This window comes from Canis lupus, chromosome 1 (genome assembly GCF_048164855.1).
Source record: "Canis lupus baileyi chromosome 1, mCanLup2.hap1, whole genome shotgun sequence".
NCBI classification, from domain to species: Eukaryota; Metazoa; Chordata; class Mammalia; order Carnivora; family Canidae; genus Canis; species Canis lupus.
Window position 1 is genome coordinate 105,981,360 of NC_132838.1, and position 27,553 is coordinate 106,008,912.

Genomic DNA, 27,553 nt, shown 5'->3' on the forward strand with positions numbered 1-27,553 from the left:
CCTATTTCTGTAATGAGATAATTTTCTGGTTTGTCTGAAAATTCGCTCACCAATTTAGTGACGAGGCCTCCAGCCTGTGTATGACTGTTCAGTGCCCTTTGATTCTCTCCTTGCCTACCTCACGGCCTTTCCACCTGCTCTTCCCTCTGCCCAGCCACCCAGAAAAGAGATAGCCTCCCTCTGTTTCTTTCCTTTCCATCCATTTCCTGCTCCACCCCTTTCGATGTGTAGGTTTTTATTGCTCTCTGAAATGACCTGTTTTCTTGCCTGTCCTTCCCACCAGAATGAGGGTTTCCTGGGGAGTAGAGGTTTCTATTGGTTTTGCTTGTGGCAGCTTCGTTGGTTTGCTCAATAATCCTGGCACAGAAGTGGTTCTTAGTAACTAGAGATGAACAAACACTCAGCCCTGGTGCTGGGTGATGCTGGGGACCCAGGGCTGAGCTGGGCTGGGGCCTGCCCCATTCCCAGGTGGGTGAGGGAGGGAGATGAGGGAGGAAGATCTGGACACAGATCATTCCTGGTCTGGTGGCAGAGCAGTGACAGCAGAGATACAGGAGACCAGGAGAGCTGACGCAGAGAGGGGAGGATGTGGAGAAGGCTCCCCAGTGAGGGGCTCTGACGGTGGCTGAGCATGAGCAGGAGTCTATGAGGTGGTGAGTCATTCATTCACTTACTCATCCTGTGCTCGGAAATGCCGGGGACCCAGAGATGAGTCAGTCCTGAACCCTGTTCTCTGCAAACTCCTACTCTGATGGGGGCGGTTGACAGGACAGCCACAAACCAGGATGATTAGACCATGGTGGAGACGTATAGAGGCTGCATAAGCCTCTAGGAGCTACCAGGTGCTCATTACAGGAAAGAGAAGGGCACCCAGAATAAACAGGAGTCAGGTCCCTTTCATACAGGGTGCTGGAAATATGAGCAGACCTGGCACAATCTGGAATAATGTGCAGCCAGGTCACATTGCACACTGCACATCCTAGCGCAACAACCCAGTGAGCCCAAACCCGCTGTAGGTCCCATTTCACAGACAAGGACATTGAGCCTTAGAAAGATTGAGTTGCTCACCCAGGGGAGCAACCAGCCAGGGTCCACTGTGATCACGGGGCTTGGAGGGGACCAGGCGGGAAGGGATGAGGCTACAGATGTGCCCGAGTCAGGTTCTTCATGCAGGTGGCACAGCCTTGAGCAGCCTTGCTGTTCTCTCACCCTGACCTCCCCTCCCCTGTGCAAAGACAGTCAGGGAGTGGGTGGGTGCAGGGCCCTGGGACTGAGCTACATGGGGCAAAAGTGAGGGGTTTGCAAGATGGAAAGAATGACCTTCTGTTTCCTTCCCCAGCATGGAACAACAGAGGGGGCTCCTGTTATTATTTCTGGGGGTACAGCTGCTGCTTATGGGGGCATTCCTCTACCAGAACCGCCACCGCCACAGCTTCACCTCCTTTTTGCGCGTCCTGATACAGGACAGGCCAACGGTGGGAGAAGAGTTGCCCTTTCTGGTCTCGGTCTCTGCTGCGCAGACCTCTTCCCAGGACGTGTACACCAACCTCAGCCAGATCCACCCTGTGGGCGTTAGTGAGGAGGACCTGCCTAGCTGCCCCCTCATCTCACCTTACATCAGTAAGCTTGTCAGAATATCCTGTCCCCCCAACCCTGCCTCAGGTTTTGGGGAGCTAGAAAGACTCCTTTGGGGGGGTAGGGGAGGATCTATAAGCAGCAGGCCTGGCACTGATGACCCAAGGGTGACAGCATGTGTACTAGTCATCTGTGGCTGCATCATAACGAACCACCCCAGAACTCTGTCTTTAAACAGTCATCAACTCTTTTTTAATTATTATTATTTTTAAAGATTTTATTTATTTATTCATGAGAGCCACAGAGAGAGAGGCAGAGACATAGGTAGAGGGAGAAGCAGGCTCCCTACAGGGAGCCTGATGCGGGACTCGACCCCAGAACCCTGGGAACACAACCTGAGCCAAAGGCAGATGCTCAACCACTGAGCCTCCCAGGTGCCCAACAGTCGTCAATTCTTAATGTGTATCTGGGTGGGGAGTTTTGGGAAGGGCCCAGTTGGGCAGTCGTGGTCCAGGTTTTTCACACAGTTGCAGTGAGATATGGCTGGAGCTAAAAAAGCAGGGGGTGGAAGCACTCCCACTCTCTGTACATGATCTTAGAGCCTCCGCAGAGCCCTCCCAGTGGGCTCGTTTGGGCTTCCTAACAGTATGGTGGCCTGAGAGCTTAGCCGGCAACTGCTAGCTTAAGAGCAAGTGTTCACATAAAGCAGGCAGAAGCCATTTGGCCTTCTCTGATCTGGTCCCAAAAGCCATGTAGTGTCACTTCTGCCATACTCCATTCATTGAAACTGTTATAAAAGCCCACCCAATTTTAAGGAGTGGGGACATACACTCACCTCTCCGTGGGAGGAGTATCAGAGTCATGTTGTAAGAAGGGCATTTGGGTAAAGAGATACTGTTGTGGCATCTTTGGAAAAAATATGTTCTGCTACAGAAAGGGGGAGGAGCCACAGCTGGGGCTGGGTGGGTGGGCAGTGGGGCCCTTGGAAGAAGGTGCTGGAAGGAGCAGTCTGAGGTGCAGGGAGAGTGAGTGGCCTGAGAACCACCCCAGGGGAAACACCCTTAAAACAACAGAGAGGAAAAAAAAAAACAAAAAACAGAGAGGTATTCTCCCATAGTTCTGGAAGCCAGAAGTCCAAAATCACGGTGTTGACAGTGTTGGTTCTTTCCGGATGTTCTGGAGAGAGAAACCATCCTATGCCTCTCTCTCTCCTAATTTCTGGTGGTTGTTAGCAATCCTTGGCTTTCCTTGGCTTAGAGGCACATCACTTTAATTTCTGCCTCCATGGCCACCTCTCTGGGTCTTCACATGACCTTCTTATAAGGACACCAGTTGTTGCATTTAGGGCCCACCCAAATTCAACATTTCCACATTTTAATCACTTACATCTGCATAGACTTATTCCCAAGTTAAGGTCACATTCTGAAGGCTGGTGGACATGGTTTGGGGTGGGGGGTACATGATGGAACCCAGTACAACTGGGTTGTGGGGTTTCTAGGGGATCCCCTTGACCATCCATGGTACTTACCTCTCTCAGATGGCCCCTTGAAGGTGATGATCCCAGAGAACTTGACAATGGAGCAGGTGGTGGAAAAGAACCCGCTGGTGGAGCTGGGGGGCCAGTACCGGCCACCTGACTGCTGGACACGTCACCACACAGCAGTAGTGGTGCCCTACTATGGGCAAGTCCAACATCTGCAGCACCTGCTCTTCCATCTGCACCCCTTCCTACAGCGCCAGCAACTGCACTATGCCATCTACGTGGTGAACCAGGTGCATCTGGGGTGGGGAGGGGCAGAGGCAAAAAGACCCACAAGGTGGGTCTCCAAGCACAGCTGTGGAGAGTCACGTCAGCATTTGGGCCAGAGAGTGGCTGGTTGGGGGCTGGATTTATGAGTCAAGAAGATCTTGGGGGAAATTAGAGGTGGGGCTATAGGTTTGGTCTAGACTGGCTGAGTCTGGGGTTGGCTCAAGTGGCTGTCTGGAAGACTCAGTCCCACGGAGTCTAGACCTCCCTGAAACCAGGGCTGGCCAGGTTGGGCAATGAAGCTAAGTGGTAATTTAAAGCACTGGGTTTAGGATCCCTTTGGATGCTTGTTTGAATCTCAGTCTTGCCTATTACTACCTGTGTGGTCAGAGTGTGGGACCATCATCCATCCATCCATCCCATTGTCACTCATATAACTATGGATAAACTTGGAGAACTCAGTGTTATGGTTTTTTCATTCATGAGACAGGGATGATAGTAACCCTTCCATCGCTAGGTTGTGGGAAGCATTGAGTTAATGACTAAAGCAGTGAGGTCAAGGCCTGGTACATAGTAGGTACTTAGTGATAAAGCTAATGATGATGGTGATGATGATGATGGCAATGATGGTTTTGATGGTGGTGAGGATGATGTTGATGTGGTGAGTGACGGAGGTGATATGAGGTTGTGTTGATCGCCTTGGAGATGCTGAAGATGATGGTGCTCATGCTGGCAATGAACATAATAGCAAGTGTTGATGGTAACAAGGTGGTGATGAAGGAGAATATGATGATGGAGGAAGAGGAGGGAGAGGCAAACCCTGTCATGGTTTCTGAGCATCAGATCCATTCTTTGGTAGGGGCAGAAACAGATGTAGGTGGTCCCTGCTCACCCTAACCCCTGCCTATTGAAGGGAGGTTTATGGTCTCTTGAAGGAGATAATCCTTGAGAATCCTGCAAATGGTTGTGGACAGAGCTGAGGGGCTGGAGATACAGACTCTGCCTAGGATAGGGGGTGAGAATCCAGGAAAAGTCTTCCAGGAGAGGTAAACTTTGAACTGTGCCCTTGTGGATAGGTCTGGGTTTTGCAGCTCCAGTGGGAATAGGGCCCAAGCAGAATGGCACTGGAAAGGGGGAGCAGATGGGCCTGACAGGTGGGGGAACACTCCTGCCCACTGGTGAGTGAGCATGGAGCATCTCTGTCCATCCCAGGTACACACCACTGCCTTCAACCGGGGCAAGCTACGCAATGTGGGGTTCTGGGAGGCCATGCAGGAGGAGGAATGGGACTGTGTCTTCTTCCATGATGTGAACCTCCTCCCAGAGGATGACCGCAACCTCTACATCTGTGACATCTTCCCAGCCCATGTGTCTGTGGCCATTGACAAGTTCAACTACAAGTAGGTGGAAGGAGGGGGCCTCCTGGGGGAAACCATAGTCAGACCCTGTGCTTCCCTGGACTTCACCCTGCCCATCTATAGGGTCTAAGCCTCGATCCCTGGAACTCAGGTGGAGAAGAATGATGGGGCCCAAGGAAAAGTCTTGTAGACAGGGAAGAAACTTCCTTTTAGATGTGGGTGTTAAGGGTGGAGGTCAGTGACTGGGTCATGGTGGAGGTCAGAGAAGGAGAATGTGTGAAAGAAGGGGCTGACTAGGGGACAGGAGAGGGTTATCTTAGGGTCTGAGGAGAAAGGGCCATCGAGGGGTCACAAGGTGGGCCTGTCAGATGATTTAGGGGAGGAGATATCCCAGGTCAAGTGAGGGCCCACCTCAGGGGGCAGAGGAAGGGTTACTCCAAGATCAGGGAAGGGGGTACCTGCGGGGTTAGGGGAGAGGTGATCACAGGGGTGAGTTGGGAAGGGTAAACTCAGAAATAAAGCTCGGAGATCCTGGCCAGGACCCCTGTTGCCTGAAACTCCTTATCCCCAACTCTCTCTGCCTCTCCAGGCTACCCTACCACGGCTACCTTGGGGGCGTGTTTGCTCTGCGCCCCACTCACTACCTGAGGATAAACGGCTTCCCCAACTCGTACTGGTACTGGGATCATGAGGACCATGACATCGCTGCTAGGTGGGGGGCCCTGCTTGAGGAGCCTAGCATGGGGCTGCAGGTCCCTCCATGGTGTGGGGGACACTGGCCGCCATGGCCTGAAGGGCTGGGTGTGTGGCATAGGGACCCTATCAGAGTCAGGCTTCTGGCTTCCCTGCCCTCTCCCTTGTAAGGCTGCAACTGAGCGGGATGCTACTCTCACGACCCCATCTGCTCTTTGGCCGCTACCACATGCTAGAGGGGCAGGACCCCAGCCACCAGCAAAGCCCCCAGAGGTAAGTTGGGGTTGGAGGTAGGATGTCCCACCTTGGGCAGTCACTAAGTCCTGGGCTCACGTAGCTGCCCCTGCCTCCAGCCCTGGCCTTCTGGCCTCAATCCACCACAAATGGCAGCAGGATGGCATGAACTCGCTGGGCTACAGGCGGCTCTCCAAGGAGCTGCAGCCCCTCTACACCAACCTCACCGTGGACATCAACTTCCCAACTTCCCAGCCCTAGCAGGCCCAGTGCCAAGGTGAGGGGGAGCTGGAGGCTGGAACAGAATCCCCAAGACCAGGGCTGTAGGGCAGTCCTCCCAACTGGTTTCTTATTAAAGTTTATTTTACTCACTTCTGTCAACCTTTATCTCCACCCTTTCATTTTCGCACATTCATTCAAAGTCCCACTCAGATTCCCTGGTTCTCTCCAAGTGTGCAGCACACACCTGCCTACCCATTCATTTCTCACAAAAACTTCTGCGACAGGCACTGCTGGCATCGTCCTGTGAGGATGGTTGAACAGTGTTCACCCAACAGAATACCATGCAACCAGATGCAGCACGAAAAGAACAAGGTACACGTGTATGGTATGATCTGCTATTTATTTTTTAAAAATATGAGACAGAGAGAGAGAGAGAGAGAGAGAGAAGCAGGCTCTTCACAGGAGCCCGATGTGGGACTCAATCCCAGATCCCAAGATCATGACCTGAGCCAAAGGCAGCAACACAACTGCTCAGCCACCTAGGTGTCCCTGCTATTCATTTTTAAAAAGATTTTAATTATTTGGTATAGAGAACATGCAGGATGCCTGATGCAGGGCTCAACCCCAGGAACCCAGGGATCATGGTCTGAGCAGAAGGCAGATGCTTAACTGACTGAGCCACCCAGGCGCTCTGATCTGATATTTATAAAACAGAGTTCCAACACAGGTATAGGATTATGAGTGAGTACTGAATGTGGATGTCAGATACTAATAATCTTCTATAAAAGGCCAGATACAATTTTCGGCTTGCAAGCCACTGAAGCACAGGAAGAGTCACAGACTGTACATAAACACACGAATGTGGCTGTGTCCAGTAAAACTATTTAAAAAACAGGTGACCAACCCTATTTGGCTGATGGCCAGTCTGTCGACTCCCAGAGTAAATGATCAGGAGCCTGTGTAAAAATGTTTAAAGTCCATACTAAAAAAGGTTGACCACTGGTTATTTATGGAGACATTCACCAGAGATGGGGGGAGGTTGAAAGGGGGCAGGGTAGAGCAGAGCTGGTCAGAGAAAAGATGTACTGTGAAGACCAGTATACATCACAAAATCACACTTATGCATTTACCACGTGTACATTCACCTGTTGAGACAGGCATACCTTGGAGATACTTGGGTTGGGTCTCAGACCACATAAATGTTGCAATAAAGGAAACCAAACCAAATGTTGCAATAAAGGAAGTCAAATGAATTTTTGGTTTCCCAGTGCATGTGGACGTCATGTTGGCACTACACTGTAGTCTATGAAGTATGCAATAGTGTCACGCCTAAAAAAGAGTGCATACTTCTATTAAAAAACTTTCTTGCTAAAAAATGCCAGCCATCATCTGAGTTTTCAGTGAGTTGTAATCACTGATCACAAAGAATCATGACAAATAATGAAAAATTTGGAAATAGTCCAAGAATAACCAACATGTGACAGAAACATGATGGGAGCCAATACTGTTGGAAAAATGGTACTGCCCAATGCAGGGCTGCCACAAACCTTCAATTTGTAAAAACACAGTATCTGCAAAGCACGATAAAATGAGGTAGCTATGCCTGTGTATGTATAAAGAAATTAAATAATTACTGTGCAACCTCAGGATATATTCAATTGGGAATAAATCGGATAAACACAATCACAGCAGATCCTTTAAAAAAGTGTATCATCTCCCCACAATTCTGCTACGCAGTGAATCCTATAGCAAACACTACAAAACTCACAAAGTGTTATGTAGGTGTATATACCTGACCATGTGAACACACACACACAAACACACACACACATACACACACCTGTCTGGTCATTCAGTTTGCCGGTACTTTGAAATTACTGATATTCCATATTCAATAGGGTTATCATTAATATAACCTCATAAATTTTCCTATAATCTGGCAGAAGTCTGTCTCACTACTTGCTAGAGAAATACGTTTCTCAATGTGTTAGGTGGGGGTTTCTTCCCAGATGAATTTTACAATCCTTAACAAGGCTTGTACAAATATCCTTTTGTTTTCTGAGTAATTTCTTACACATGAAATAATGTGTCACTTTGCAACAGGCAGTGCATTCCTGGAGTTTTTCATGGATTCTATAACCTGCAATTGAATCCAATGCTTGGGAGATATTTTTCTTTGAGAAATTTGGGGTTTCATTTATGTATATGCTGATGCATACTAGGAAATGATTTCTGGGTAAAGCCTTTTTACACAATAACTGCTTTAATAAGACCTGCCTCTAGTATGAGTCGTTTGGTGTTTATTAAAATTGGATCTGTTGTTGAAGGCCTTCCCACACTGTGAACATACATAGGGCATCTCTCCTGTGTGAATCCGCTGATGCACTTGGAGCTGTGGTTTCTTGCTGAAGGATTTGCCACAGTCACAGCATTCATAAGGCTTCTCTCCAACATGAGTTCTCTGATGTGCCATCAACTCTGATTTCTGGACAAAGGCGTTCCCACATTTGTAACAGGCAAAAGTTTTCTCTCTCATGTGTGTCATCTGATGTTTGTGGAAATTTGACCTGCCATTGAAAGCCTTCCCACAATCAGAGCATACGTAGGGTTTCTCTCCGGTATGAATTCGCTGATGCTCCTTGAACTGTGATTTGGAAGTGAAAGCTTTCCCACAGTCACTGCATTTGTAAGGTTTCTCCCCAGTGTGAGTTCTTTGATGCATGCTGAGTATGGACTTTTGGTTGAAAGCTTTCCCACAGTCCCTGCATACATGTTGCCTCTCTCCCGTGTGAATTTTCTGGTGGATATTGAGGTGTGACTTTTGGGTGAAGGCTTTCCCACAGTCACTACATTCGTAAGGCTTCTCCCCAGTATGAATTCGGTGATGTATATCAAGTTGTGACTTGGAAATGAAGGATTTCCCACAGCTGTGGCATGGGTAAGGTTTCTCTCCAGTATGGCCTCTCTGATGTACAGTCAGGTGTGCCTTCTGGACAAAGGCCTGCCCGCACTCAATGCAAACATAGGACTTCTCCCCTGAGTGGATTCTCTGGTGTAAGCTGAGTGTTGACTTCTGAGTGAAGGCCTTCCCACATTCACCGCATGTGTACTGCCGCTCACCCGTATGAATCTTCTGATGTATGGTGAGGGTTGAATTCTGGGAGAAGCCTTTTCCACATTCACTGCATTCATAGAGTTTCTCACTAGAGTGAGTCCTCTGATGTCTGAAGAGGGATAACATCTGGAAAAAAGCTTTCCCACATTCGTGGCATTTATGGGGCTTCTTTCTAGTGTGAGTTTTCTGGTGACTAATCAGTTCTGATCTCTGAATGAAGACCTTCCCACATTCCTTACAGATGTAAGGAATGCTACTTGTGTGATTTGTCAGATACACACCAAGCTTTGGTTGTGGGGTGAAGCCTTTAGTGCATTTGCCACACTCTTGGAGGTTTTCTACACTATGGAATCTCTGTTGCTCAAGAGGTGGCTTCTGGGGGAAGCCCCTCCCACATTCAGCACATTTATCAGGTTTCTCCTGATTACGAATTTGATGTTGGCTATGTGACTGTTTATGGCTGAGGTCTTTCGTACATTGATTCCCTTCACAGAAGTTCTCTCCTGGATGAATATGCTTGCAGCCAGCACTGGAAGAGCTATGGGTGAAGAGATGGCCAGGGCCAACAAGCTCATTGAGGTGTTTTGTGCTGTCACTTTGATTCTGATGATTTACTTCTAGGTTAGGCTTCAAACTTTTTGCAAATGAGCAATGTTTATGAGATCTTTTTTGTGAAGAAACAAGGTAGGGCTTCAAATGAATGATTTTTCTGGGGTTCTTACATTCACAGTCTCTCCCTGTATCCAGTGTTTTCCTGTTGAGGAAAGCCCCATGCTGTGCAGGATTATTTTGCTTCTGCTGATTCCTCACTGCACGGCTGGCATCTTCCCGCAGGTCTTCTGAAATGCAACACCAGGAACTGTCTCTTATGACTTCATTGTGAAATAAAAATTTTTCAAACATTTTGTGTTGGGAAGTTTTAAGCCCAAATGCCCTTTCTAGAAAGAGAAAAAGAAGATGAAAGAGACACAAGTTAGCAGAGGATGAAGGAGAATAGGAGCAGACTGAGGCTGAACACAAATTGTTGTGTCATGATAAAAACGATGGCAGTGATGATGGCAATGATGAGAGGAAAGAGCCGCCCTGCCTTAGTTACTTGTCACCTGTCTGCATACAGCACAGAGCATGTGCCAGTGTTCTACACAGTGCACATGGAAAATCATTTAAATCCCCACTAACCCTGCAGGAGGTAACTGTGCTTACTCTACCTGTTTCACAGATGAATAGGAGGCACAAAATAGCTAAGTAATTGACCAAGATCATCCCACAGAACTCTGGGGAAAATGAGATTAGAACACAGGCAAGGTGGCTCCACTTATGCAAACACATGGTCTAGATCCTGTAGATACACATGCCTATAGGACGATGACAGAAAATACAGACAGGTGTGACAGGGCACCATCTGGGAACAGCCAAGGCTCGAAGGAGGGACTCAGAGGATAGCTCTTCATTAGCTTTCAGATCTAAATTGTCACTAACCTCCCAGTTTCCTCTCCCAAATCCATCTGTCCTATAAATCCTCTGGAAAAGTAAGAAAGCACCAACCCTGACATGGCCAAGCAGTGAAAGTGAACCTATGCCCAAACTCAACTCTCCAGGAAGCTGAAATTTGTCTGCTTGAATATAGATATAAACTTACAGCCTGGTTCTCACAGCCATTGCAGTACACTGAGCTCCATAGAGATAGCACTGGGGCAAGTGAGAGCCAGATGGGCACTGGGCGACACTGCCTCGCTAAGGAAAATCATTAAACATGAGCAAACAAAGAAAAAAAATAAACATGAGCAAAAAAAAAAATAAATAAATAAACAAACAAACATGAGCAAAGGAGATCCTAAGAAGCCGAGAGGCAAAATGTCATGATATGCATTCTTTGTGCAAACTTGCTGAGAGGAGCACAAGAAGAAGCACCTGGATGCTTCAGTCAACTTCTCAGAGTTTTCTAAGTGCTCAGAAAGGTTGAAGACCACATCTGCTAAAGAGAAAGGAAAATTTGAAGACATGGCTAAGGTGGACAAGGCCCGTTATGAAAGAGAAATGAAAACTTATATCCCCCCTAAAGGGGAAACAAAAAAGAAGCTCAAGGATCCCAATGTACCCAAGAGGCCTCCCTCGGCCTTTTTCTTGTTTTGTTCTGAGTATCGCCCAAGAATCAAAGGACAGCATCCCGGCCTATCCATTGGTGACGTTGCAAAGAAACTGGGGGAAGATGTGGAATAACACTGATGCAGATGACAAGCAGCCTTATGAAAAGAAGGCTGCTAAGCTGAAGGAAAAATATGAAAAGGATATTGCTGCATACCAAGCTAAAGGAAAGCCTGATGTGGCAAAAAAAGGGAGTTGTCAAGGCTGAAAAGAGCAAGAAAAAGAAGGACCACGAGAAAGATGAAGAGGATGAGGAGGAAGAAGATTAAGAAGATGATGATGAATAAGATGGTTCTAGTGCAGTTTTTTCTTGTCTATAAAGCATTTAACCCCCCTGTACATGACTCACTCCTTTTAAAGAAAAAAATGGAAATGTAAGGCTGTGTAGGATTTGTTTTTAAATTGTACCGTGTCTTTTTTTGTATAGTTAACACACTACCGAATGTGTCTTTAGATAGCTCTGTCCTTGTGGCATTTTCAGTAGCCACTAACCTTGCCGGGTACAGTATGGGGGTTGTAAATTGGCATGGAAATTTAAAGCAGGTTCTTGTTGGTGCACAGCACAAATTAGTTATATATGGGGATGGTAGTTTTTCATCTTCAGTTGTCTCTGATGCAGCTTCTATGAAATAAGTGTTATTCTGTTAACTGAATACCACTCTGTAATTGCAAAAAAAAAAAAAAAAAAAGTTGCAGCTGTTTTGTTGACATTCTGAATGCTTCTAAGTAAATACAGTTTTTTAAATTAAAAACAAGTTAATAAACAAACTTACAACCCTAGAGAAGTACATTGGAAGAGTGGACAAGCAAGCTGTCCCCTGAAATTTGTGTCACTCTCTTCCACAGAAGTTAACTGTGGTCAGGAACATGGCTGCCAAGCTATATAACAGCTCCCAATGTCCTTTGCAATGAGGTGTTGATGGATAGACCATTGTTGTTGATGGAATATGGATACATTATGTACCACTTCTGGCCTGGGTGATAAGACCACAGCTTCTCAAAACCCTCCACACCTTTTCTGCCTACTACAACCTGCTTTGGATGTTGTGCACAGTTGGTAGTATCATAAAGCATAGGCAAAACACCAACAGAAAAACTTAGACATCTGAAGAATATAAGAAGTGAGGCTTCCTACTGACCTACCTGCCTTCTACAGGAGAGAAATTATTCTAGAAATTACTAAGCTGAACCTTGGTCTCTTTGAATAACTTTCAGCCTTATACTACCTAATATACCATTTTTTCTCCACCAAGAATGGGAGTCATTGATCAACAAATTTAGTAGTATAAAACATAAAATACAACAGATGCTAAAAAGAAAAAGGGGGACGTGGCTGGCTTAGTCGGTAGAGCACACAACTCTTGATCTTGGGGTTGTGAGTTTGAGCCCCATGTTTGGTGATTACTTAAAATCTTTTTTAAAAATTGTGGTTAAAAAAATAATATAAAATTTACCATCTCCACCATTTCTTAAAAATTGTTCTTATTTTAAGTACACTCATGTCCAGCATTGGGCTTGAACTGAGGACCCTGAGATCAAGAGTTGCATGCTCCTCTGACCAAGCTAGCCAGGGCTCTCCCCTGCCACACCCCCCCCCCCCCGCCCCACCCCGCCATCTCAACCATTTCTAAGTGTTAGGCACATTCCCAGTGTTGTGTAGCCAATTTCCAGTTGAAAAACTGAAGCGATGCCCCTGAAACAGCAGTTCCCCCTCGTCCTCTCCCCTCTGGCAACCACCATTTTACTTTGTCTCTGTGAATAGTAATACTCTCTAGATACCTCCTATTGTAAGTGGAATTGGAGACTATTAGTCTTTTTGTGAGTGGTTTATTTCACTTATAATGTCCTCAAGGATCACCTATATTATATCATGTGTTACTTACCTTTCTTTTTAAGGCTGAATAATATTCCATGGTGTATATAGAACAGACTTTGTTTATCCATTCACCTATCAATGGACAACTGTATTGCACCCATGTCTTAGCCATCATGAATAGTGCTATGAACACAGGTATGTATCGCTTCAGGATCCTGTTTTGTTTTTTCTTTTTTTAAGATTTTATTTATTTATTCATGAGACACACACACACACACACACACACACACACACACACAGAGGCAGAAACAGGCAGAGGGAGAAGCAGGCTCCATGCAGGGAGCCCGATGTGGGACTCGATCCCGGGTCTCCAGGATCATGCCCTGGGCTGAAGGCGGCACCAAACCACTGAGCCACCTGGGCTGCCCAGGATCCTGTTTTTTATTCTCCTGGATATATACATATACACAAGTGGAATTAATTGCTGGATCATATGGTAATTCTACATTTAATTTTCTGAGGAATCACCATACTGTCTTCCAGGGTGGCTGCACCATTTTACATTCCCACAAACAATGCACAGGAATCACTAACTTGCCAACACTTATTATTTTGTTTTTTGCCAGTAGCCACTCTAATGAGCTGATTTTCACATTGTGGTTTTGCTTTGCATTTCCCTAATGTTGAACATCTCTTCAAATACTTGTTGGCCATTTATATATCATCTTTGGAGAAATGTCCATTCAAGTCCTTTACCTTATTTTTTTAATCAGGTTATTTGTTGTTTCATTTTTCACTCATATAGCAATTTTACCCAAACACTGGCTTTTATTTTTTTCTGAAAATCTTATACTGAATTCCCAGGCATGCATATGGAACATTTTAAACTCCCACTGCTGAAGATGTTCAATGTAAAATAACAGAACTATGCTGAAAGGCTTATCCTTAATTCTCCAACACAGCTAGCTAAACAATGCTGCTTTCAAAAAAGCCCAATTTATTCCCCAGCCCAAGCAATACTCATGACTTCTACCCTCATTCAGCTTTTTCTGCCTGTTCCTTTGCTCCAGCTCATAACTGCTATGTGGAACAGCTACAAGTACCATGTCCTTCACATCAGCCCCAGTGCTGCTCCTCCTCTGGGCTGATGACATCCCCTCTGACCTTCACAAGCACTCCCTACATCCCTTATTCTGATACTTATTTCTTGAGTAGCCTTCCACTAAATACATAAGATTAATGCCAAAGGCTAACGGTTTTAACACCTCATGCCATTACCCAATCTAATGACAATCTCTGTGCCTTTGAATTTACCTTAATAGATTTCACAGTTTTCTTAGTATATATTGTCTTCACTTATGTATATCATACATATGTCTCTGCAGTAAACATGGAAGAAAATAGGAACCCAATGGAATAGAGCACAAATGACAGAAGTCTTCAAATACATTTAAAATTAGAAATGTGTGGCCATGATGCTAATGTTACTGGAAAGACTATTAATCCTATTAGTAAGAAATAACTATTTTTCCATCAAATCTCAGGCAAAAAAAAGAAAATATCAGTAAAATCTACCAATGGCATTTTGACTGACCTCATCAATGACTGGAATCCACAAAAACCCATTAGGAACAAAAACAGAGGCAGGAGGAACTGGGAACTAATTTATGAGAGACCCATTGGGATTAAGAAAAAGTGTAAACTAAGTTGTACATTCAAAACAAAAAAATGGGGGCAGCCCAAGTGGCTCAGCGGTTTAGCACCACCTTTGGCCCAGGGTGTGATCCTGGAAACCCTAGATTGAGTCCCACATCGGGCTCCTTGCATGAAGCCTGCTTCTCCCTCTGCCTGTGTCTCTGCCCCTCTCTCTCTCTGTGTGTCTCTCATGAGTAAATAAATAAAATCTTTAAAAAGAAAAAAGAAAAAAATGGTTGGATTTCTAAGACTGAGATGGAAGGGCCAAGAAACATAGGAGACTCTGACAAAATGTATAAGGTGAGAAGAATGTCTAATTGGTGTAAGGATTCCAATTTCTGATCTCCCAAAAATAAAGGAAGTGAGTCATCCCACAGTCCACCAAATGGCTGAATAAGGTAAGAGAATGGCTGAGCCACAAGGACTAGAGGGAGTTGGTCTAAGGATCACCAGAAAAAATTGAGGCCTGTGTGTTCTGAATAGAAGGGCCGTTTAAGGTAATTCCTATATGAAGGGATGACCAGAGTGAAGCAGGGACCGGAGCTGCAGGTGTCACAATTACAAGGAAAAGAAGAAAAAAGACCCAGCACAGAAAAGAAAAACCAATGAATTAAGGGGACAAATAAAAGAAAAAAGGTTTTAAGAAAAAACTCTATGGACACAAATGGGTACAACAATATGAGGAAGGCAATGTACAGACGGAAAACCCAATCAGAAGACAGATAGGAGATGTTCCACTAGTTATTAGAAAAATGAAATCAACAAGAAACAGCCTTATTGTCTATCAAATGGGCTGTGAGAAATCTGATGTGCACCATGCTGGCAAGATGCACAAATGTGGATCCTTGTGCATTCTCCGATAAGAGAGTAAATTAAATCCTACTAAAGAGCAGTACGGTATACTGAGTCACATTATAATAACACTTCTATCCAGGGGTGAGGGAATCCCACTCCTGAGTATTCACCTCTGAGAAATTCTTACACCTGCCCCTAAGGGGCATTTACAAGATAATGTATCAGTGTTAGAAACTGGGAGTCTTCCCCTTCCTGCATGGAGCCTGCTTCTCCCTCTGCCTGTGTCTCTGCCTCTCTCTCTCTCTCTGAATGAATAAATATATACATCTTTAAAAAAAAAAAGAAAAAGAAAAAGAAACTGGGAGTGGGAGGTGACATACCACCCACCACTGGGGGATGGATAGTGTGGCAGGTTGAATAATGCTCCTCTCAAGATATCCATGTTGGCCAGGTAAAATCACTCACCTCGATGCCTCTGATGTGGGAGCTGAATTTCTCTCATCCATGGCTCCTCTCCTTTTTCCATCCTAGAAATGATCTCTGGGTTGGGAATGTTATACCCTGTTAATGAAAAGAATATTGGATTTGGATGTGGTCTTGGGCTTTACAGGCCATTCAACGAAGCTCTGTATTGGCTCATCAGAAAAGTCAACATCTTTCACTAGAAACAAAGTAATATTCAAAGGTGTCCTAAAGGAATGAGCAATCCAGGACAAATCAAAGGCAAACAGATTACATACTTCAGATGCCCTACTGTGTTCCACAACAAGGAAGGAAATCTCAACGAGGTCCATCCAAGATTCCCGGGTCAGGTGTGCTCACCCACGAAGAGGAGGTGACTGTAGATCTCCAGCATTACATCCTGGTATAGGCATCTCTGGGCAGGGTCCAGTTGCTGCCACTCCTCCCTGCTGAAGTCCATGGTCACATCCTCAAATGACACTGATCCCTGTAACAACATACCCCACTGTGAATTAGACGTTGGTGAATACAGAAGTTACATGTAGACTTGTTTTTAATGAGTTTTCACCATGATTTATATTGGCTTTCCACTAACTCCCATTTCATATTGTATTTTGGGGGATTAAAAAAATTTCTAGAAATACCTTGCCATCTACTACATACTTGTGATATTATGCTGGCTTTTATTCCAGTTTTCTGGCATTGAGCTCTTAAACCCTTTATATTTCTCAAGTGATGCAAGTAATAAAGGTGTCTTGTGTTATGTTTAAGATGTGTTTTGGGGATCCCTGGGTGGCGCAGCGGTTTGGCGCCTGCCTTTGGCCCAGGGCGTGATCCTGGAGACCTGGGATCGAATCCCACGTCAGGCTCCCGGTGCATGGAGCCTGCTTCTCCCTCTGCCTGTGTCTCTGCCTCTCTCTCTCTCTCTCTCTGTTTGACTATCATAAATTAAAAAATAAATAAATAAATAAATAAATAAATAAATAAATAAATAAATAAATTTAAAAAAAGATGTGTTTTGGTAGTGGGGGCCTGGTTGCTAGGGAAACCAACCACATGATTAGAGGGTTAGAATTTTCAGCTCCACCCTACCTCCAGGGAGGGAAGAGGTGGAGGTGCAACCAGTTGCCAATGGCCAATGATTCCTTCAGTCATGCTTATGTCATGAAGCCTCCATAAATGCGTATTTACCCAAAGGGCAGGGTTTGGACAGCTTCCAGGCTGCTGAACCAGATCACTTCCATATGCCCCCTTGTCAGGCCTCAAATCGTATGGGGGACAGAAATTCCTTTAGAATGTTGCCCGATGGATGTCATGTGGCTGTTGATTCTTATCCTTTAATATCCTTTGTAGTGAACCAGTAACACGTAGTGAGTAAATGGGTTTCCTGAGTTCTGTTAGCTACTCTTGAAAATTAATCAAACCCAAAGAGGGGGTTATGAGAACCTCCAAAACCAATGAGTCAGAAGCAATGGTGACCAACTGGAGTTGTGATTGGCAGATGAAGTGGGGGAGAGAGGTGCTGTCTTGTAGGACTGTGCCCTCAACCTGTGGGATCTGACCCTATTCATGGGTAGATAGTGCCCGAATTGAGTTAAAGTTGAGAACAAAAGACCCCAACAATAAGACGATAACAGCTCATGGAGCAGATGTCAACTTCCCAAAATTTTAACCAGGCTGGATGACCGCGAGGAACAAAATCAGTCAGCACAGCTAGAGATGATGAGCTGGCACAAAATTCAGGAAAATTCATAGAAAAACCCCTGCAACGTGTTTTCATGCTCCTCATTGGCCACCACATCCTGAAGCCACTGCCAGAAACCACAAGCTGCATCCTGCTTGTCTGCTCCTAATGTTGAAGTCTGGGACCTGAGTCTGGTCACCCTTATTAAGGGTACAGAACTTGTGGGTTTTGCCTATTTAACCCTACATCTTCCCCTTTGGAGCATACTTTCCTTTTATAGCAGAAGGCTGTGGTCACCCCAGTTTGCAAGCTGTAGGCCAATTAAGCTTTCCCATGCCTTGGACCAAATCTTTGCATTCTGGGAATTCCTGCTGACAAATTGTAGGACACCCAGCTGGTATTGCAGAGAAGTGCTTGGTATGGGAAAAAGTCCCACACATTTGGTGACCAGAAGCGCAGCGTTCTGTGCATATAAAGGAGACAAATAGGAGAAGTTACTTTCCTTTACAACAGGGAATACTGATATGAGCAAAAGCCAATTCCCTTCCTGGAAGGGTGGGCATTGAAAGCATGTGTGTGCTGGGGGTGGGAGTATATAAGAGCACTCAATGGAAACTCCAAGACAGTTCTTTGCATTTCTGGACCAAATTCTAACATATATGTGAAAGGAGGGAGAATCCCATCACACCACCAAGCAGTTCTGCAGTGGGGTGGCCCACGATTCAACTCTGTTCTGACACCATCTACCTGGAGGTGGTGTCAGATCCCAGAGGTGAAGGATTGGTCCTATATGGCTGCCCCACCCCTTCAGGTGCCAGTCACAAGCCCAGGCTGTCACCTGTAGCTCTGACTAGCTGGCATAAATTAGGGGTTCCCACAACCTCCTTCTTGAGCTCAATTAATATGCTAGAGCAGCTCAATCAATTAAGGAAACCCATTTACTCACTAGGATCACCAGTTTATTATGAAAAGATAGTAAAAGATATGGATCAAGAGCCGGATGAAGGGGACGCCTGGGTGGCTCAGCAGTTAAGCATCTGCCTTCGGCTCAGGGCGTGATCCTGGAGTCCTGGAATTGAGTCCCACATCATGGGGAGCCCACTTTTCTACCTCTGCCTGTGTCACTGCCTCTCTCTCTCTTTCTCATAAGTAAAATCTTAAAAAAAAAGAAAAAAAAAGAAAAAGAAAAAAGACCCAGATGAAGAGATGCACAGGGCAAAGTATGTAGGAAGGGAATCAGAGCTTCCATGCCCCCTCCAGGTGAATCACTCTTGGGGCAGGGCCATGTGCTCATCAACCCAGAAGCTCCCCAAACCCCATCCTTTTGAGTGTTTATGGAGGTTTTATTACAGTCATGACTGAATAAATCATAGGCCTTTGGTAAATCAGCCTACCCCCAGCCACTCCCCCCTTCTCTGGAGGTGGGACTGAAGGTCCCAACCCTAGGATCAGTGGGTTGGTTTCCTTGGCAACCACCCCCGCACCCCCCAGTAGGGTTTCCAAAATTCACCTTATTTACATAAACCCAGTTGTGGAAAGAGGTCTGTTATAAACAAGACACACACTTCACCTTTAGGGCTCTGAAGCATTTTTCCCCCCAGCAACTGACGACAAGACCAAATACTGTGACAAAAGATGCTCCTGCTTATAGCTCAGGAAATTCCTGAGAGAGATTTGGGGAGCTGTGAGCCAGGAACCCTGGATGACGAACTAATACACAGGTTTCTCATAAATCTCCTAATACATAGCTTTGCAAGGGGGTCATTAAAAGTTTAGGAGGCAAATACCAAAACATTTAGTTATTGGGGTAAAAACTGATTTTTTTTTAAATTTTTTTATTTATTTATGATAGTCACAGAGAGAGAGAGAGAGGCGCAGAGACACAGGCAGAGGGAGAAGCAGGCTCCATGCACCGGGAGCCCGATGTGGGATTCGATCCCGGGTCTCCAGGATCGCGCCCTGGGCCAAAGGCAGGCGCCAAACCGCTGCGCCACCCAGGGATCCCCAAAAACTGATTGATATTGAGGAGAAAGACAATGTTGACCATGGTTATTTTGGGTTTTTTTAAGCTGAACATGTGATCTTATGGAGAACAGTGAAATAGGTTACACCTTCTTGCTACATCAAGCTCATACTGTGTCAATTTTGATCATTTGCCAGAGTGCTGCTTGCAAAGACAACAGTTTTTATTCATAAGCCTAGCAAAACAATCTTTCTTTTCTATGTACTAATAAAACTAAAACTACTTGCAAAGGAAAAAAGTGGCAAAAATTTTACAAATATATGCAAAGACAGGTTATTAGTATTATAAAATATATTTGAAAACCAGAGGCTGGGGCACCTGGGTGGCTTAATTGGTTAAGCAGCTGCCTTGGGCTCAGATCATGATCTCAGGGTCCTGTATCCTGCTCAGTGGGAAGTCTCTTTCTCCCTGCTCTCAAATAAATAAATAAAATTATAAATAAATAAATAAATAAATAAATAAATAAATAAATAAAAATAAAAGATTTTATTTATTTGAGAATGAAAGTGGGAGAGTGCACAAATAGGGTGGGGGCTGGAGGGAGAGGGAGAAGCAGACTCCACACTGAGCAGGGAGCCTGATATGGGGCTCTGATCCCAGGACCCTGAGATCATGGCCTGAGCAGAGGGCAGATGTTTATCTGACTGAGCCACCCAGGTTCCTCTAACCTTCAATTTTTAAAAAAAGACCAATAAAACAGAAAAATGTAAAGTACAAATTAAAGCAACAATAGCATACTATTTATTTTTTTATCAAATTCACAGGGTTATGGGGATCCCTCAACAGTTTAGCGCCTGCCTTTGGCCCAGGGCATGATCCTGGGGTCCCAGGATCCAGTCCCGGATCAGGCTCCTTGCATGGAGCCTGCTTCTCCCTCTGCCTCTCTCTCATGAATAAATAAATAAAATCTTAAAAAAAAAAAAAAATTCACAGGGTTGTAAAGTTCAAAATAACAACATACAGCATTGGCCAAAAGAGGGCAGACTAGGTGAATGCTGGCAGCAAATATTCTAACATGAACAGAAAAGCTGACTGAAAAGGTGAAGTAGCAAAGGAGTTATCTAATGAAATGGCAAAATGAAAACCAGGCCAAGCAGATAAAATGATTTTCATCATAAAAAAGGGAATGAGCTAATAGGAAGTAACCTGTATCATAACATCCACTTGAACATGCTTTCAATCACATTCTTAACAATTCAACCCATGTCAACACAAAAGTAAAGGCACTTTCCTACAATGTTTATGGGCTTGTGTCCCCTCTCCAACCTCCTCCCACCCCCAAAATTCTTATGCCGAGGTCCTAACACCCAGTACCTCAAAATGTGCCTGTATTTGGAAACATGGTCTTTTAAAAAATTTTTTTTAAAGATTTATTTATTTATTCATGAGAGACAGAGAGGCAGAGACACAGGCAGAGGGAGAAGCAGGCTCCTCACAGGGAGCCCAATGCAGGACTTGATCCCAGGACCCCAGAATCACACAGAGCCAAAGGCAGACACTCAGCCATTGAGCCACGCAGGCATCCCTGGAAACATGGTCTTTTTTTTTTTTTTAATTTTTATTTATTTATGATAGTCACAGAGAGACAGAGAGGCAGAGACATAGGCAGAGGGAGAAGCAGACTCCATGCACTGGGAGCCCGACGTGGGATTCGATCCCGGGTCTCCAGGATTGCGCCCTGGGCCAAAGGCAGGCGCTAAACCGCTGCGCCACCCAGGGATCCCCGGTCTTTAATAAGTTCAAATGAAGTCAGTAGGTGGGCCCTATTCCAGGGGTCCTTATAAGAAAAGCAGATTAAGGGATATCTGGGTGGCTCAGTGGTTGAGCACTTGCCTTTGGCTTAGGGTGTGATCCCGGGGTCCTGGGATGGAGCCCCAAATTGGGCTCCCTATGGAGAGCCTGTTTCTTCTGCCTAGCTCTTTGTGTTTCTCATGAATAAATAAATACAATCTTAAAAAAAAAAAAAAAAAGGAGATTAAGACACAGATACCCCCTCTTCCCCAGGGAAGATCATGTGTACGGACACAGAGGTCCATCTACAAGCCGAGGAGAAACTACAAAAGGAACAACCCTGCTGACACTTTGATCTTGGATTTCTAGCCTCTAGCACTATGAGAAAATAAATTTCTGTTTAAGCCACCCAATTGGTGGTACTTTTATAACAGCTCTAGAAAGCTAACATTGTCACACAACAAGGTCTCAACATTTTGTTTCAAATTTGGGTGTTTTACATTTGCATTTTAAGAATGACTTTTAGGGGCACCTGGGTGGCTCAGTTAAGTGTCTGCCTTCTGCTCAGGTCACGATCCCAGGTCCTGGAATCAAACCTTGCATCAGGCTCCCTGCTCAGTAGGGAGTATGTTTGTCCCTCTCTCTCTGCCCTTCCACCCACTTGTGTGCTCACTCTCTCTCAAATAAATAAAAGCTTTAAAAAAAAAAAAAAAAAAAAAAAGAATGACTTTTAAATACTTGTGGCGGTATCTTTTAATTTTTAAATGATTTTTACTTGGCATTTACTGTAATAGTTTAATGTTCCTTTCTTTCAATGTTTTCTGTTAAATGTTTCTGTCAGATGGAGATGACTATTTTTTTTTTAATTTATTTTTTTTATTTTTTTTTATTTATTTATGATAGTCACAGAGAGAGAGAGAGGCAGAGACACAGGCAGAGGGAGAAGCAGGCTCCATGCACCGGGAGCCTGACGTGGGATTCGATCCCGGGTCTCCAGGATCGCGCCCTGGCCCAAAGGCAGGCGCCAAACCGCTGCGCCACCCAGGGATCCCTTTTAAATTTTTTTTTTTTTTTTTTTTATTTAAGATGGAGATGACTTTAAACATTACTGAAATATGTAATTTCACAATGCACCAGTTCACAATGGTAATAAACCATGCACTTATTATACTTTTTAAAAACAGAGTATCTCTCTGTAATTTTGATTATAAACCTATCACAGGTCAACAATTGTTATTGTTAACAAACATCATTGTTTTCAAACATACAATGTCTTTAAATACACAGACTAGAGGTACCTTATAATCTCAGGGTCCTGGAATTGAGCCCTGAGTGGGTTCTGTGCTCAGTGGGGAGTCTGCTTGTCCCTCTGCCCCGACCCCCACTCATATCTACACTCTCACTCTTAAATAAATAAAAATTTTAATAAACAAATAAATAAATATACAGACTAACTTGGAATTTCAGCAAATCTTGAGTATACCCAAGAATCTTCCTTTCTCCCTCCCCAGTATCAAATATTTTATCTATGGGCAATTTGGAAACATCATTCTCTGGCATTTTCATTCATCGTTTAAAATATGAAAAACCACACATGTGCTTAAAACAGTTTTTGCTCTAGTATCCCATGATTCTAAAACCATGAGGACAGAGCGGAAAGGAGACAACCCCCACCAGGCAGGTAAGAAGTCAGAAGGGGACCAGCTGAGAATATGCAAAGACCCAATGGTGGATGAAGGATCTCCAGAGCTGAGCAGTCAGGAGTTAGCATTTCTCTGCCAGGGACTGGGGCTTCCCACCCAGATCAGGAGCTACCTTTTCTTCTTCCTTTGCCCCAGGGCCAACCCCTCTACAACATACCTTCCTCTACAGTTTCCTCTATTATACAGGTCTGTGAAAGAGGGGACATCAGCCCCCCTCCGGAGTCCACTCTCAGCAGGAAGATGCACATGGTCTCAGCCACAGTGAGTCCAGAATCTGCTGCTTCTTGTGTCTGCAAGAAGTCTGGAAAACTGTCCCTGGGGCTGTTCCTGCTTACCTCACATGGTCCATCCTGCTCCTGTGGACTCAGGACCTGGGATCTTTGGGGCCAATTCTCTTTGGCAGGCATGTCTCCCCTGTGCTTCACTTCCCGGTTTCTCTTGCTGACAGCTCCACTTTTCTCAGGATCCTGAAGCTCGGTGGGCATCTAGAAGCTTCAATCAGAGTTGCTGGCGAGAGTCTGGCTGGGCTGTGGAGACCTGCAGCCTGAATGATGTGGTCTGACCCAGGGGCCCTGCAAAGCCAGGAAGTCCTGGAAAGGTAATGGCCCACATGGTCACTCCTCTAACAGTTGCTCTATACATTATTTCTGAGGATCCTTAGCGGAAGGCCACTATGTTAGACCCTATGGAATAAAAGTTCAGAAGAACCCAACCAGTTATTAATCAGGGTAAAATAAAAGATGAAGAGTTCTGGGGCGCTTGGGTGGCTCAGTCAGTTTAGCAGCCGACTCTTGATTTTGGCTCAGGTCATGATCTTGGGGTCCTGGGATTGAGCCCCAAGTCAGGCTATGCGCTCAGCGGGGAGTCTGCTTTACGATTCTATCTCTCCCTCTGTCCCTCCCTGCCCTCGCTCTAAAATAAGGAAATAAATCTTAAAACAAACAAACAAAAAACAAAGTATTTGGAATACATAGAGGTTTATTTTTTTAAAATATTTTATTTATTTTTCATGAGAGACACAGAGAGAAGGAGGGAGAGACAGGAAGAGGGAGAAGCAGGCTCCATGCAGGGAGCCCGATGTGGGACTCGATCCCAGGACTTCAGGATTACGCCCTGGGCCGAAGGCAGGCGCTCAACCGCTGAGCCATCCAGGGACCCCCTACATGAAGGTTTAATTGTAGCTCTGCCACCTTTTAGCTTTGAGAACACGAAGATAATACTTTAACTGTAGTCTCCAAAATGAGGATGCAAGTTTTTATCGCAGCAGGCATCGAGAAAGACATGTGATAAGGCTTATCAAGCTGTCAGCATATGTCCCGGCATGTGGTAAACACCCTGCTCAATTTTCACATAACACTGTCCACTAAACATTACGATCATTATTATGCCCATTTTGTGGATGAGGAAACTTAAGCTGTTACACCCTTGCCTTATGGTCTCAGTCAGCAGAGGGGAGAAAAGATAATCAATCCTTCCTCTGCCTTGTTCCAAACTGCACAGTTGTCTCTATCTCATGTGGTCCCCTATGTACACAGTCAGCTTCCATAAACACCATTTCCATTTCCTGTTGCCTTTACAGAACAGGGTCTCTGAGGTAGCCTTGCTGATATGCTGGTCCAAGCTTCTGGACATTTCAGTTCCCATCCAGAATCCTTTGACAGCCCAGGCTTTTCTTTTTTAAATATTTTATTTTGGGGGCACCTGGGTGGCTCAATGGTTGAGCGTCTGCCTTTGGCTCAGGTCATGATCCCTGTGTCCTGGGATAGAGTCCCACATCGGGCTCCCTGCAGAGAGGTTGCTTCTCCCTCCACTTATGTCTCTGCCTCTCTCTGTATGTCTCATAAATAAATAAAAATAATAAATATATATTTATTTTTAAGTAATCTCTACAGCCAACGTGGAGCTCAAACTTAAATTTCCAGATCAAAAGTCACACGCTTCACCCACTGAGCAGCTAGGTGCCCCATAACAAAGATAAAACTTAAATTTACTGTCCTCAACCCCCACCATCACCTGGAAAACCTGCAGACATGCAGCAGGACCTCCAATCACTTACCATGTCTTGACTGTACATCATGAATTGCCTCCCAACACCACACTCACCCAAATGCAGTTCACCCACAGCACTGACCTCCAGATATCCCCAAGGAGTGGACCACAGGACTGCCTGAAGGTCACGGAATGCCTCCCCGTCTCAGGCATAGCCAGGCTACGCTGGCTGCCAATAAATGTTTCCCAGGGAGTGGGATTTCCACAGAACCTGGAATAATCCCGAACACGGGGCTCCAACTGATGCACCCCAATAGGAAATCATCCTCCATCTGCTCAAGTGCCAGTTACTGACCCTTACCACTTTCCACAGGGAGCTAAGGAGGAGGCCTCAGAAACCCCCATAACGGACCTCCCGGCCAGACCTGCAGTCCATCGGCTCCCATATGCTGCCTTAGCACCCTTCTGAGTTCTGTAGGTCCCCCACACTGCTTCCCGCTGTTACAAGGGGCCCCTCGAAGTCCTCCCATCCCTGAAGCTCCTACTCCCAGTCAGTCACTGCCTGCAGAGTCTCTCCCCGAACGTGCCGGTTCCACCTACTACGGCTGCTCCAGAAGCACGTTCGCCGTCCTCAAGTGAACAAGTCTCAAGGACCAACACTACGAGATCTGATATCAGAACACACCTGGAGTTAAGTTCCCACAATACTTACACACACACACACACACACACGAAATAGGCAAAAGCCTGAAAAGGACCGAACCAATCACCCAACTCGGAGAAGCCGCCACCAATCTCACAGCCCCCCTCACTAAGGGCTCCATCACTCACACCGCAAACCCTCGTCACTCGTCCCCCACGCCACCGACACTCACAGACCCCACAGAATCTCCACTGCTAATATCCCAAATCACCTCAGCCTCCCACACGGATGACGGACCGGCCAGAGCCAGTCAAAGCTAAAGTGAAATGGCCGCGCCGAGCTACTTCCGGTCTGGGTTATAGTCCCGGCCACATTTCTCAGCGCGCCGGGGTATGAGCGGTGCGCATGCTCGGTAGGAGCCATGAAGCCACGCTCTGCCAATAGTTATCATGGCGGTTTTCTCTGTGTGTGTGTGTGTGTGTGTGTGTGTGTGTGTGTGTGTGTGTGTGTGTGTGTGTGTGTGTTTTGTTTTGTGTTTTTGTTTTTGTTTTTTTAATTCCTCCCCTTCTGCCCTCACCGCCCACCGCGGTACATTTTCTTTCGGGGACTGTCAAGAGAGCGGCATGGCTGCGTTCCTAAGGACTATGACACTTATGGGAGGCCCGCCATTTTCCAAGAACGTCCGTTCCGTACAGCCAGGGAAGGCATTTGCAATCTCACAAAGTCTTGGGGTCCGTCCCACTTTGGCAGGACATCTCTTACATACTTGTTTCTAGATGTGTTTCTAGGAGAAACTGCCATTGCGCTTCCTGGAAGATACCATTCCTCTGTATTTTCACACTGATTTAAATCCCTGCACTCAGAATCCAGGTGTTCTGTCCCTTCCTCCCTACCACGACCCACCCACCGTGCTGAGAGAGGCTAATGGGATAGGAGCCACTCCCCAGTGCGCTGCCGGTGAGAGAAGAGACAAAGCCAGACCCAGTGTTCAGAAGTAGTTTCTTTATAAGTTCTGCAGCCATTTACTGCAGTAGGTATCATAGTTAAGCACAAAGATTCTGGAGCTGGGCTGCCTGGGTTTGAAGCCAGATGTTTACGTTTGGGCAAGTTATTTAACCTCTCTGTACTTAAATTTCCTATTACATAAAGTTGTGAGGATTAAATAATTAAATATATTATCATAGGCAAAATGTTTAAAACGGTGCTGTGATGTAATGAGAATGAACTGCTGGGGGGGGGCATTCTATTTCATTCATTCAAGAGATTATTGGGTTCCTATGGTATGCCCAAGAAAAATTGTTTAAGGTCATTGTTTGTGTAACCGAAAGAACTGGAGTTCCTTGGTGAGTCACAGATAGAAACTGATGTGATTTGAAGTAGGATTCGATAGCGGAAGGTCAAGAAAGAACTCTTGAGGCGTTTTCAGTGTAAAAAATAGTGGTTTTATTAAAGCACGGGGACAGGACCCATGGGCAGAAAGAGGTGCACTGGGATTGTAAAGAGCAATAGATTATATCGTTTGGATTTGGGGGAGGTAAAGACAAAGGAAGTTTCCAAAAGGATTTTCATATGCTAAAGAAGACTTAGGGGATCCTGTAGACCTGACTACAGCCAAGGTTGTTTTTTACCCTCTAGCAAGGCATTAACTTTAAGACAGTTGGGAATTCCTGGAAGGGTGGCATACTCTCCTTGCCTCAAGTATTTGTCCATGGGCTGCCAGTTATAAGGAATTTAATTTTATCTGCATTTCCTTTTGTGTTTGTTTTCCAAGTCAGAAACTACACCACAAGGAATTGTCACAGAAAGAAATTTTCTTTCAGCAAAGGACAGAACTTCCAAAACTGACTTCCCAAGCAGGGGTAAATAGGCTCCTTTTATTTAGAGTTAGGATGAATACTTTAAAAGGAGAGTTTGTGGGGCACC

General features: G+C 45.3%; 2 protein-coding genes and 1 pseudogene across 16 annotated transcripts in view; 2 read left to right on the forward strand and 1 right to left on the reverse strand.

Moving 5' to 3' along the window:
- Nucleotides 1-21,822, forward strand: part of LOC140600866 (beta-1,4-galactosyltransferase 3-like) — a 29,404-nt gene extending 7,582 nt beyond the window's left edge. Inside the window, exons 2-10 of one of the 10 annotated variants that reach the window (XR_012004000.1) lie at nt 1,340-1,620; nt 3,113-3,348; nt 4,535-4,722; nt 5,270-5,392; nt 5,545-5,646; nt 5,727-5,884; nt 6,114-6,214; nt 12,986-13,100; nt 21,569-21,822. Coding sequence is in view for 7 of the 10 variants with exons in the window: in XM_072769096.1 (XP_072625197.1) it covers nt 646-653; nt 1,340-1,620; nt 3,113-3,348; nt 4,535-4,722; nt 5,270-5,392; nt 5,545-5,646; nt 6,114-6,214; nt 15,927-16,060 (1,173 nt within the window). In the remaining 3 variants the exon portion in view is untranslated. Of the gene's footprint in view, nt 1-532; nt 654-1,339; nt 1,621-3,112; nt 3,349-4,534; nt 4,723-5,269; nt 5,393-5,544; nt 5,647-5,726; nt 5,989-6,113; nt 6,215-12,985; nt 13,101-15,926; nt 16,479-21,568 lie in introns of those variants that run through there. The other 9 variants (XR_012004009.1, XR_012004010.1, XM_072769096.1 and 6 more) reach the window with 9 other exon arrangements.
- ZNF175 (zinc finger protein 175) lies at nt 6,213-26,022 on the reverse strand. 6 transcript variants are annotated; one of them, XM_072768769.1, is made up of 5 exons: nt 25,902-26,022; nt 23,334-23,588; nt 16,218-16,344; nt 15,861-15,956; nt 6,213-9,882 (listed from the first exon to the last, which is right to left on the reverse strand). In XM_072768769.1, exons 2-5 carry the CDS (start codon nt 23,481-23,483, stop codon nt 8,093-8,095), a joined length of 2,163 nt encoding a protein of 720 aa, XP_072624870.1. In that variant the 5' UTR covers nt 23,484-23,588; nt 25,902-26,022; the 3' UTR covers nt 6,213-8,092. The 6 variants fall into 6 exon arrangements, with proteins under 6 accessions (XP_072624870.1, XP_072624884.1, XP_072624867.1 ...); XM_072768783.1 differs by having other exon boundaries at nt 6,213-9,783; nt 23,334-23,681; nt 25,902-26,013; XM_072768766.1 differs by having other exon boundaries at nt 23,334-23,681; nt 25,902-26,013.
- Nucleotides 9,804-11,376, forward strand: LOC140600969 (high mobility group protein B1 pseudogene; annotated as a pseudogene).
- Nucleotides 26,023-27,553: the final 1,531 nt, after the last annotated feature.